Here is a 12,192-nt window from a genome sequence, read left to right on the forward strand (position 1 = left end):
TTCTCTGTTTTGAGTTATTTTGGTTCGTATTCTGTATTCACGACTTCATGAACTGACCAGATCGTCCTGCAAAAATTTAAACCTAAGTTGAGAAACAGAGGAACTTCTATTTTCTCAGGTGACATTTCACGATGACGTGCAGACAAAGTTGTTGTACATTGATCTTACGATTTACGTGATCAGGGGGTTTGCAGCAAATATTGAGGAAGAGAGTGTTAGTTTACTTTGTTGATTTGACTTCTCAAGTTTACTTTTGTTTTTGTACTTTCTGATGACCTCAAGCTCTATCATTGGCTGCTGACAATGTCACATGCCTGTAATCACACAAGATCACATGTGAAAGACAAAAGATAACACACGCACTAGAGAACATGTGTTTTGTTAACCAGTATCACAGTACTTATAATCCCACGCCCATACACACGTCTTCAAGAGTGTATCAAACATTTGGGACTGTGTGGAAACCTGATGGTGGAGGGAGGGGGGAGGAGGGGTGTTTGACACATGACATGTGAAAAAAGTGAGAAAATTAGTAATATTAATATATGTGTAAATCCAATCTGATACATAGATAATGTAATTGTGTCACACAGTCAGGGCTGTAGTTTCTTGGAATTTTTGCCACAGTTTGTCACAGACTGACTCCTGTGTCTACCTGTGTCAGTCATAGGATTTCCATACTTTTTCGAGAAACGTTGGCAGTTTGGACGAAAATGAAAATGAAAACTTTTCTATGTATTTAAGCAAAGGCCACAGGATTTTTATACTGGGATAATCACAGGTTTTCCACAAGCTAATTTTGAATGCATGTCGCAGGCTTTAACTGTAAGGGAGGGTCACAAAATTAAAATGTGTGTTTAGGTTTGAAGATGATTGGACCATTACTTAAATATTTAGTTTATTTTCAGTCAGTACTGATGTAACTGTAAGGGAGGGTCACAATTAAAATGTGTGGTTAGGTTTGAAGATGATTGGACCGTTAATTAAATATCTAGTTTATTTTCAGGCAATACTGATGGCTGTTTTAATTGAACAAGTACAGGAAAAATGTTGAAGATGCAATTAACCGTCATGTATGTGAACATATCATTGTCCACTTTTGTGAAGAAGAAAAAAAATGGTATTTTCAAAAAGTTCATACTTTTGCATGATTTAAATCTTGGCAGGATTTCTTTTCAAACTTTCTGTCTTCTTCTTGTTCCCACTCTCTAGTCGGTTCAAAAGACCGGCCGTTTGCTGATCGCTCACGAGGCACCCATCACAGGAGGCTTCGCCGGAGAAATTGCTGCTACGATTCAGGTAAAATTCTAAATAATAAAATTTAAAAAAAATGTCATTTAGTAGCATAGTATCACTCTTTAACTTCTGCAAGCAGGTTAAGTATATAAACATACATATTGATGATTAAGATTCATATCATTTCCAATCCACCCATCTGAGTCCGTTTCCATGGTCACATCAATCTCATAACTGCACACACACTGGCGTTTTCTGATGTCGAGGTTCGTTCACCGAAAACACAGGAATGCAGGTTTTTCCCTCCATCTCTTTAAAGGCGTTGACGACTCGCCCCAAACGGCGTGCCGCCCTGTGAAAAAGTTAACTTTCCGTTGCTTGAAAGTGACGTTTTTTTCGTGTCACTACAAAATGCAGACAGTAATGAAACGTGATACCTTGTTATCTTTAGCTGGACCTGAGATGTCCATCGCTGTATCGTTCATACACTGTGCTGTGGGTATTGACCGCAGCTGTATGCACTGATTGTGCACTAGTGTCTAATTACCGACTGTAGCAAGCTGTGTGTGTGTAAATTCTGGGATCGATGGTGGTGTCTAACACTTCTGTAATACACCTCATTCGAAACTAGGTCAGATTACCGGCATTAGACGTTTCTTTTTGCACGAGTCTTCACACCCTTTAAGTTTATTTTGGGGTTGACTGTTTTGCAAATTTGTTTTCTAATATTACTCTATGTATTCTGTACACTTATAAAAGTGACCAGCAAAAATTTAATAAACAGGAAACAATCCTCTCGACACAACATGATACCTGATGGTTTATCTTTCAGCGTATCCTTTACCGCAAACAACTTAAATTTATCTCTACCGGCATTTTTAAAATAAGTTCAACATCGTAAGAGCAAAGTAACTCTCTGGATGATTTGTATGCCACTCCAACAAACACTCAATTTGACAAGTTCATATCATTTTCAATTTATAGCCTGAGAAACAAATGAAACCACTACCATCATTTGATTGAAGTGAGAGACTATGTACTTTTGATGAACCATTCCCCCTTCCTCCCTCTCCCATCCCCTCCCACAGTTTCTGCTGTACCCCAGAAGAGCAAAGGAAGTGTCGTTTTCTTCCATTTTGGGAGAGATCACATTTTTTAACGTTTCTTTCACTCACACTAACTGAATAAATGCGACATGATTGAGCCACTGGTGCCTGTATATGGTAGCTTTCTTAATGTATTTCAAATATTTTTTACTTAACCTGTGTTTAACTTTATAGAAAGCTGAACATTTATATTGAAGCTTTTTTTTTTTTATATGACACTCAGTAGTATCCAAACCAGGTTGTCTTGAGAACCAGGGCAGGCCCTGTGGCAAAACATTTGTCATAAGGCCCTCCTCTAAAGTATTCAATTTCTTCCTCAGGTTATATGATGAGAATGAAAATCAATTATTATTCATCCCACATTTTCTATGGTCCCCTATTGGACCTCAGGCCTGAGGGTCATAGCCCACCCAGACCCCTCTATTGTCAGGAATGTTAGTAAAATGGTTACATTTACCTTGAAAATATGAAAAGGAAAAAAAAACCACAGGTAAAGTGAAATGGTTTCATCCTGTACTACAGTGGGCACTATGACATTACAACTGGATGAAATGATAGCTCACAGGGCATGACATACAGTAGAATTGTTTAATCCTTTCCTGTAGTGGGCACTATGACATTACAAATGGATGAAATAACAGCTCACCATGCGTGACATTAAATGGTTTTGTCTTACTACAGTGGCACTATGACATTACAAATGGATGAAATAACAGCTCACCATGCGTGACATAAAATGGTTTTGTCCTACTACAGTGGCACTATGACATTACAAATGGATGAAATAACAGCTCACTGACTTTAAGAACCGGATATTTTCCAAACAGAGCTCGGATAAGATATGGGTGGAGGCATTCATCAGGAAAGTGTTATGCCCTTTTAAGGGACGGTTGGTTTTTCTGATCTATTAAGTTCATCTTGAGTTCAACTCATAGTATTTCTGTACTGACACTCTCACCCTTATGTCCTCCCCCCATGGCCTCCTCCTCCTCCTCTCCTCCTCGCCCTCCTCCTCCTCCCCTCCTCCTCCCCTCCCACCCCACCTCATCCCATGTCTCATCCCATGACTATCAAAAGGGAAATTAATTTCACAGAAAAGTTTGGATGTTTAATTTGGTCTCTTGCATCCAGCGATTTCGTTACGTGCACCACTTCTGCGACATACCTTAGGATTTCGCAGACTCCACAGTTTTACACAGAAGTATAGTGCAGTACTACTACAGTGTTATAGCCCTAACCCGTGCAGTGTACGATGTATGTTGAAACATAGAATAACATTTATATGACATAACATGTACAATATAGTATGTTACTGGGGTCAGTGATATTCTACCTGAGAGAAAAACGTAAAACATGGTGACCCCAGGAAGAAGCAATTTAAAACATCTCATAGTCCATAATTGTTGGGACATATCAGTTATAAGTTAACATTTACTGTAGATTGTACAGATGGGCAAATTTGGTAATTTTGAACAAGTTCTGTCCTAAAGTTAGAGGTCAGAGTGAATACCGTGATGGACGATGCTGTCCAACTCTCCTTCAGACAATCTCAAAGTTTAGTTTTCTGTCTAGCTGAATGTTTCAAAGGTAAAGAGCTGTTTCAGAAACAAGAAACATCAAAGACTAGGTAGCACTCTCGAAGGAAAATTTTTAAAACATATTTTTAGGGTATGGAAGGTTAAGTTATCTTCCTAGACAAATATAGAGCTCTACAGCTTAAGGCATGGATACAGTTAAGAAATTAAAGCCACGGTACCCCCTTTAAACGCTATTAAGGAAGTGTTGCTGGTAGAACAGTCGTGTCAAATTAAAGAACCAGAAAATGAGTAGTAGGATGTGGAAACAACGTCACGGCTCGATTTCATAGAATGGGATTGGCATCGCATTGCTCACAGATTTCTTTTGGATTTCATGTTTGTACCCACATTTGACTCCCACGGGTACGTTTCCCTGAAAAGAAAACAAAGATTTTTTCTTTCTTCGCCAGGTTGAGAGGATGTAGGCTGTGTGTTCTGTATATTTGCTTACGCCATTATGAAAATCCACAGGAAGTGCAATAATAATAATAATTAATATGCGCAATCTATTATATAAGTCTGTCAATTGCAGCTGCAGTGCAGCATACACTTCAGCAGAAGGTCCTAAATCAAATAGATTGGAGTTACATACTAGCATATGACACTAATAAATTTCAGGTTTTGTTCGTCCGAACAATTCTTACCAATATAATTTTAAAAGTTTCGATTTTACTATGATTGGTTAATATATTAAAATATTACTGTTGTACAGTACATGTCTCATGGCCTTTTCTGATAAAGATTTGAAGTATTCTGGCTTGGGTGGTACAGTGGTCGTCGTATATATTCCCTGGGGTAGGGGTGTAAGGGAGGGTGGTAAACCAGAAGAATCATAATAAATTAAAAAAAGTGAAAATGTGGATAGCAAAAGGTGGAGGAATGGTTCAAGCATATACAGTATAGTGGAAAGATAGAGGGAAAGAGATAATATATAGGGAAGTGAGCAGAAAGCACACACAAACTGAAAGAACCTAACCATCTTCATTATCTTACATGATACTGTACAAGAATTTCTTGTGCTGAACAACTATCCAATGTAGCTGAGAAAAATCTGGAGATGGGGATGGGGGTGGGGGGGTAGGGGAGTGAGGAGGGTTCAGGTTTGGTTTGCTTCATTCTTTCCTTTAATACATGTTTCCTATACATATATGCACTGTGCTCCCCCCCAACATGACCCTCCCCAGTGATCTGCACAGCCCTCTTGCCACCCATTCAGGTAGTTAAGGGACATTGAGGGTAAGGTTAGGTTTCAGGGATATATCATGGTTCCATGTCAGAGAGCTACTGATAATCTGTATGTGATGTCTTGGACTACTCTAGCCAGTTGATTGGTTGAATTTGTTTTTTGTGTGCATGTGTTTCCTATCATTGTTTGCATCATAGGTATTAAAGAACGAGGCAGTATTGCGTGTGAAGAACAATGCCAGTAATATGATATGTTACAAACATTGATCAATGCAGCAATGCCCAGTCACAAAAATACCACTTCTATAAGGAGATGAACAAATAATATATGAATAACATTAAATATGCAAGCACAATTAAGTGTGTATGTGATGTAATCTCTGGACATGTTCACAGCTTTAATTTGGTATAGGAAAGAATACTGTATTTATTTACCTATTCTACCACTCTACGTTAACGATGGTGGTTACTTTACGTCACTTATCAGTGGCTATTTTGGCGGAAGGGGGGGGGCAGGGTTGGGAGATAGCGGTTGCGGGTTGATCAGCATGAGCATCTCCACCCCACCCCACAGGAAAGAACATTTATTTACTTATACTACCACTCTACGTTAACGATGGTGGTTACTTTACGTCACTTATCAGTGGCTATTTCAGGGGAGGGGGGGGGGCAGGGTTGGGGGATAGCAGTCGAGGGTTGCTCATCATGAGCATCTCCACCCCACTTTCCTTTAATTGACAATGTCATCCTTTAGAGTATGAATTAATAAAATTACTTGGATACATACGATGCAGACCGTCAAAAAAAAACTCTGCTTATTAATGCACTTCAGTTGTTTTACTTTTGTAAGAGAATTAACTCTTTAAACAGCCAAGTTTCATCAAGTAAAGCAACTGGACTGTTTAGTCTAACATACAGACCCATTAGGTCATTTCCCCAGACCCATACACTACAATCAGAAGGGGAAGAATTGTATGGACTGGAATGACATGTTTTATGATGTATCCCATAATCGCCAAGGACAAATGGTGTTGAATGTCATGCAAGGGTGCTCTGTTTGTAAATTATATAAACCTGAAAAGTATATGTTTTGGTTATAGAGTAAATTAAGGATTTATACAATGTTGGATTAACATACAGTATCTATATAAAAAAATATAGGGCTTCAACTGAGAAGCTGAGGTCATCATCAATTTAGTCTTAAAGGAGCATTCCTGAGCCTTATTCTTAAAGGAGCATTCCTGAGACATATTTTAAAGGTGCATATCTTAAAAACTAGAATTACAGAAACATCACTTATACTCAGATGTTTCCTTTTATCTTAGACTATGACATATCAGACAAAAAATTCTGCCAAAAAATCATCCTTTTGAACTGTTTGGTAAAGTTGTGTTGGTTAAGTATCCTATTGATGATAGTTTTATGTCTTTACCTTTCCTTATATAGTGTTCATCATCAATATATCTATTGTATATATGTCAGTGATGATAGAAGCCCTCTGTCTCTAGAGCTCTCTTCTAAAGGAATAACTAAACAAGTGTCTGAGTCTTCTGAACTTCCCTTGATGGAGTGTTAAAAGTTTCTTGAACGTGTCGGGAAATGCAGACTTTCACAGGATGCAACCTGTTGTACGTACTGCGATGCTATCTTAATTGTATGTAGCAAAATGCTTAGTACAACCTGGCCAAGCTGCTACAGAGGGTATGCAAATAGCACTGGATATAGTTCAGTTTTGGTTGAGAAGAAAACCAAACTAAGTAGAATAGTTGGAAATAAACATCCAAACAGAAGGATGCAGGGAATTAATGTATCAAATTTTATCAAAGTTGCTCATTCCAAGTGGAGATATGTATTAAGCCATAGTACCAGGAACAAGGGGAGAAGGAGGGGGGGGGTAGAAGAAAAGTTAGTCTATCCTTCCTGAATGTGAGCCCATGAGGTTGAATGGTGGGAAGGCGTTGCATCCACAGCCTCTCACTGCTGATTCGTACTAGGTCAGGACGGCTACCTAAGGATTCAATCCAGGGACATGTCGTTAATGGTATGGTTGGGAAGGTTAAAGTGTTCTCCAACTGGGGTCTCAGTCTTCATGGTGATGACTGTGGATCTGTGACCATAGAATCGCTTCTTGAGGGTGGTTTTGGTTTCGCCAACATACTGGATGCCGCAAACTCTACAAGAGATCAGATAGATGACATTAGTGGTTGTGCAAGTGATTTGATTCTTAGTCTTGTGTGTGAGTTACAAGCTGTGGCTGGTGATGGAATTGGATTCAACAATGTGGTGGCTGCAGGTGATATATATATATATATATATATATATATATATATATATATATATATATATATATATATATATATATGTTTAAATAAGGGAGGCAAACTTCAGAGCCTTCCAAACTGGTACACAAACTTTTAGCACTAAAATTATTCCCAGCATTGTGGAAAATAAAACATAAAAATTTACTGAAAATCTCAAGAGAGGTCATTGACAGATAGGAGGGTACACATATTATTATTAATTAAGTTTATTATTAGAACTTTAGAATCGTAGAACGTCAAAAGAAAAAAACAGCTTGGTTACTCTGATTATGAAAACAAAAAATAAAAAGTCACTATTTTGCCTTATATTATCTTAACATAGTTTGTTGTGTTTGAACACAAACGGAAAAAATGCTAATGCTAGCAAAAATTCATAACAGCAGCTTGCTGGTTGAAAGAATCAGAAACGCCCAACTGTGTATTTCTTCCCACTCCTATTCAGAAGCAGAAAAATATATATCTTTTGATGTGTGAAATTTTGGGTTGTTATTTACCGTACTTGAAATTTATACCCGGCCGGTTTCATTTCATCATTCAGTTTAACAACAATACAGGGAACCGAAATTGGAACCATGCCAGTTATGGCAGCAATGGATCAATTCTGCAAATTATTGTGCAATTGGTGTTTACCAAACTTATATAAAAAAAAATATTTCTAATGGTATCAATTCCACAAGTCGAACTTAAAGGAGACACCAACCCAAGATAATCACTATTGGTCTTTGTCAAGAAGATTTCTGTTATGAGCAACCTCCCCCAAACAGCCAAGGAGAAAACCTTATTCTCAAATTGGAAGATATCACGGTTTTTTAGTGTTTTTTTGCACATAAGGGAAATGACTTGATCAAGTCTAAAGTATGACATATTTGTGCCACATGTGCTTTAGTCGTTTCAAGTTTCTCTTTATTTATTTGCAATATTTATTTGTTGTAATGGAGACATGTTTTGCAAATGCTGGATCAAAAATATTTGGAAATGCAAACATAACCAAGTGACGGCTTCGGTTTCACAGTGTCAAGGATGTTGAGATTTTTCGTTGAATATTGAAAAGGAAACATAAAGAGAGTGAAAAAGAAAGAAAAACAAAAACAAACAAAAAATCAACAATAAGGTTCCAGATCCTTGTGGCACTATGACATCACAGGTTTACTAAAAGACAGCTCACAGACACAAGTCTTAAAATAGGATATCTACCAAAACTGGAGAAAGATTTTTTCTTTATCTGTTTGTGGGGAGTCGTTCTCCAAGAAGATCTGTGTCAATCATATCAGTGAAAGATGACAGATGGGCTTGCGTCCCCTTTAAGTTTACCCCCGAAGTAATATCCTTCGTAACTGCATTGTATACTGAATATTAAAGCAGGAGTGTAGAAGTGTCATGCTCAACCATTGTTAGGATTGTTAGGGTACCTCTTGAGAAGACCATCTGCTATTTGAATCCCCCAAAATTTACGCTGAAAATGATGAAATTTAAAGGGCAAAAAAATAATAGATAAAAAGTCAAGTAAGAGTGGGCTAATACCCCTCTTGATCCTTAATTTGAGCCCTTGTACCCCACATGTTGGAAGAAATTGCATCCCCACCCCATTCTCTGACCCGACTTTAAACCATGATAGCTCACAACGGGGACAAAATTTTCACAGCTGTTTTGGGAGGAGTTTTAGGCAACTGTTCAGAACAACTATTTACAACTATTTGATAGTTGGGTTTGCTTCAACCTGAGAGTAATAGCTATTGTCTTAACATGATTACTCAAAACCTTTTGATTTCCCGGTTAGAGGAGGCCTTAAAATTTATGGGGGTGTATTAACTATGTCAGGAATTACAGTAATAACATTTATATGAAATCCATCGTGGTGTTGAAGTTAACTTTTTTTATACTGACAATTTTTTATTTTTTCTATTTCTTTACTCTTTAGGAAACAATATGTTTTTTTATTAACCCTCTTCTTTTGTTTTCGTTTGTTTTTTCTTGTTTGACTAGGAGTATCAATTGCTGAATCAATGTTAACTCATAGAAAGAAATCTTGTTTAATGCTTAAATATGGCTAATGAGTAAAAGCTCTCTGAGAAGCAGATCACACCATGCCATCCAGCAGTGGCGTAGGAAGGTACTTTTGAGTGGGGGGCTGAAGACTGATGGCCGGCCTGGGGGAGGGGTCCTTTGGAATTTTTTGCATTTCCAGGTAGCCTCAGATGCAATTTGGTGCAATATAGCACACTTCAACACCCACTCCATTTTGTAAACTTAATTTTGTATTTTCACCAGGCCTTAGATGCAATTTGGTGCTCCAAATGAGATTTTTTTTCTCATTTGGAAATGAAAAAGGGGTTTTCTGACTTGCGAAGCGTGGGGCGGAATGATACTTCCGCCCCTCCACATTTTTCACTGGGGGGCTGGTGCCGCCCCGGTTCCTATGCCCTTGCCATCCAGTATCATATAAAAAAGTGCTATTTATGTTCTTTTTGTCAACTATTTTCTTGCCATCCCTGTTTGTCTCCAAAACATTCTGTTGGGGATGGGGGGGGGGGTTGGGCACTTTGCCCTCCTCTGGCTATGCCACTCGCCCATGTGTGCATACATGCGGCTGATTAAAGTTGTGAAATAACTGCAAACTATTTAATGCTGAATGGTTGAAACCCCCATTGTTTTCGAGCTAGCCTCATACCAGCATTGCCATTCTCAAGCAAAGAAACAGAACTTCAACTGAAAGAGTTTTTTTTTCTTTTTAGTCCAACAAAAGTTTTAAAAAAAAAACACTAGAAATGATGATGAAATTTGGCATAGTTTACAAAAGTTTTCAGTGTAACATTACAGTAAAATTGAGGGACACAGTGATTTTTGGGGCAAATTACCTACAGTCAGATGAATGTAACTGAATTTAATATAAAAGTGCTGTTCTCAAGCAGACTAAAATGTATCAGAACATGTCTTTTTAGTCCATTGAATGCAACCAAAAATAAAAGATCTGTTAATTAGATTAATGGATTGGGGGCAAGGGGGAGGGGGTGATATCCAGTAATATATGTGTTAATAATGTGTGGCTTTATAAGATTTAGTCAGTTGCATACAATCAAATGCAATCAAATGCAACATACTGTAGCAGTTCCTATGTATGGTCTTACTTGACTGTACAGATTCTTCTACAGACAAATGCAATCAAATGCAACATACTGTAGCAATTCCTATGTATGGTCTTACTTGACTGTACAGATTCTTCTAAAGACAAATGCAATCAAATGCAACATACTGTAGCAGTTCCTATGTATGTCTTACTTGACTGTACAGATACTGGGCCACTCCATCACTGTAGGGCTCTCCCCAGAGTCTTGCTCTCCAGAGAGGATGCTAGCCAATGTAGCAATATTCAACACTCAAAAGAGTACCATCATAACCTGATCACAGCTAGAAATGGATCACATCAATAAAACACACTGCACTTCATGAGTTTAAAAGATGAGGGTTCTAAAGCTAAGATAGATTCAACCTCTCAGTTATTTACATGTCAAGTTTGTGTGGGTTGCTTTGACACTAGATCCGGATCAGATCCACTGATGTTATCAAATCGGGACCCAGATACTGTACTTTCTTCTTTCTAATATTAATTGCATTGCAAAAACAATATATTGAAAGGTGTTTTTTTAAAGATTTTGAATTTTGTGTGTGTGTGTGTGTGCTTGTATAGTGTGTGTTATTTGAGGGAAGACTTTCCAAGTTTAATTACATATGTTTTGGGATTTTAGTAAGAAGTACCATCAGGACTGAAATATTGCCGAAAACTCAAGGAGCTACATAAAGTGATGGTGGGAATTCCCCTTGCATCCATTTGGTACAGAGTAACATTCTGGTGTGCTGCCCTCTATTTCTTTCAACATTGTTTGGCTGTGAGATTCCATAATCATTTCATTGTACAGAACCCCCCCCCCCACCCCCCATGAAAGACACTGACATACTAAAGCTAACCATAAGCAATATACAGCATTTGATAATTAAAAATTTGTTGCCAGGAATTATCGTAATATTCAACAATTTTCCAAAACAGCATGTTTGAATTTCTGTAGTTATGTAGATTAAACTGTAGGAATAATCCAACATTTGATGTCCCTCAAAGTCATAATGTGGTATCGACTATCAATAAACTGAAAACCTTTGATTTTATTCTGCATGATACCATCATTCCTGATAAAAACTTTATGGTGACCATGTTGCAAGTTTTTTTTTTCAATTTAACTAAAAATGCAGACTTTAACACAATACAGACTAGTCCACTATTCTGGCTTACTGGCAACCGACCCAAATAGTCATTCCTTATTTCATACTTGTGGTGTTTACGATCACATTACTGCTGCTACAGGTTATGCCGTCAGTGGCAGGTTTATTTGTTTCTTTGTAGAATATACAAGTAAACATTGTGTCCTCCATTCTGTTGACATAAGGAGGAGCACCTGTGAGAGTAAAGACATCTGGTATGAATTCATAAATCATCTGTCTTTGGTCATATCTTGCAAGAGGAAGTGGTTCAGACAGGTGTAACCGGAATAGGATGCAGGAATGTGTACGGGAGAAGGGTGATTGGGGGGGGAGAGATAAGGGGTGGAGGTGGGGATCCCACTATTATCAATACAAGGAAACTACCAGCGTTATTACCCTCTCTGCTTAAATGTCACGAATGCCAGCCAGAGAAAGAGCCTTCGGTTAACGTCTAGCCTTTGAAAAATGAGTACGTCATAATAGATCTCCATAACTTACACCAAATCAAAGACATCA

The 12,192-nt window shown here is 37.9% G+C and overlaps 1 protein-coding gene across 1 annotated transcript in view; it reads left to right on the top strand.

The window, feature by feature from the left end:
- Window positions 1–12,192, top strand: part of LOC139962495 (2-oxoisovalerate dehydrogenase subunit beta, mitochondrial-like) — a 75,442-nt gene that overhangs the window by 28,684 nt on the left and 34,566 nt on the right. The window contains exon 9 of the mRNA XM_071962507.1: window positions 1,213–1,299. Within this exon, the coding sequence (XP_071818608.1) occupies window positions 1,213–1,299 (87 nt within the window). The remainder of the gene's footprint in view (window positions 1–1,212; window positions 1,300–12,192) is intronic.

Source organism: Apostichopus japonicus, chromosome 21, assembly GCF_037975245.1.
Source record: "Apostichopus japonicus isolate 1M-3 chromosome 21, ASM3797524v1, whole genome shotgun sequence".
NCBI lineage: Eukaryota > Metazoa > Echinodermata > Holothuroidea > Aspidochirotida > Stichopodidae > Apostichopus > Apostichopus japonicus.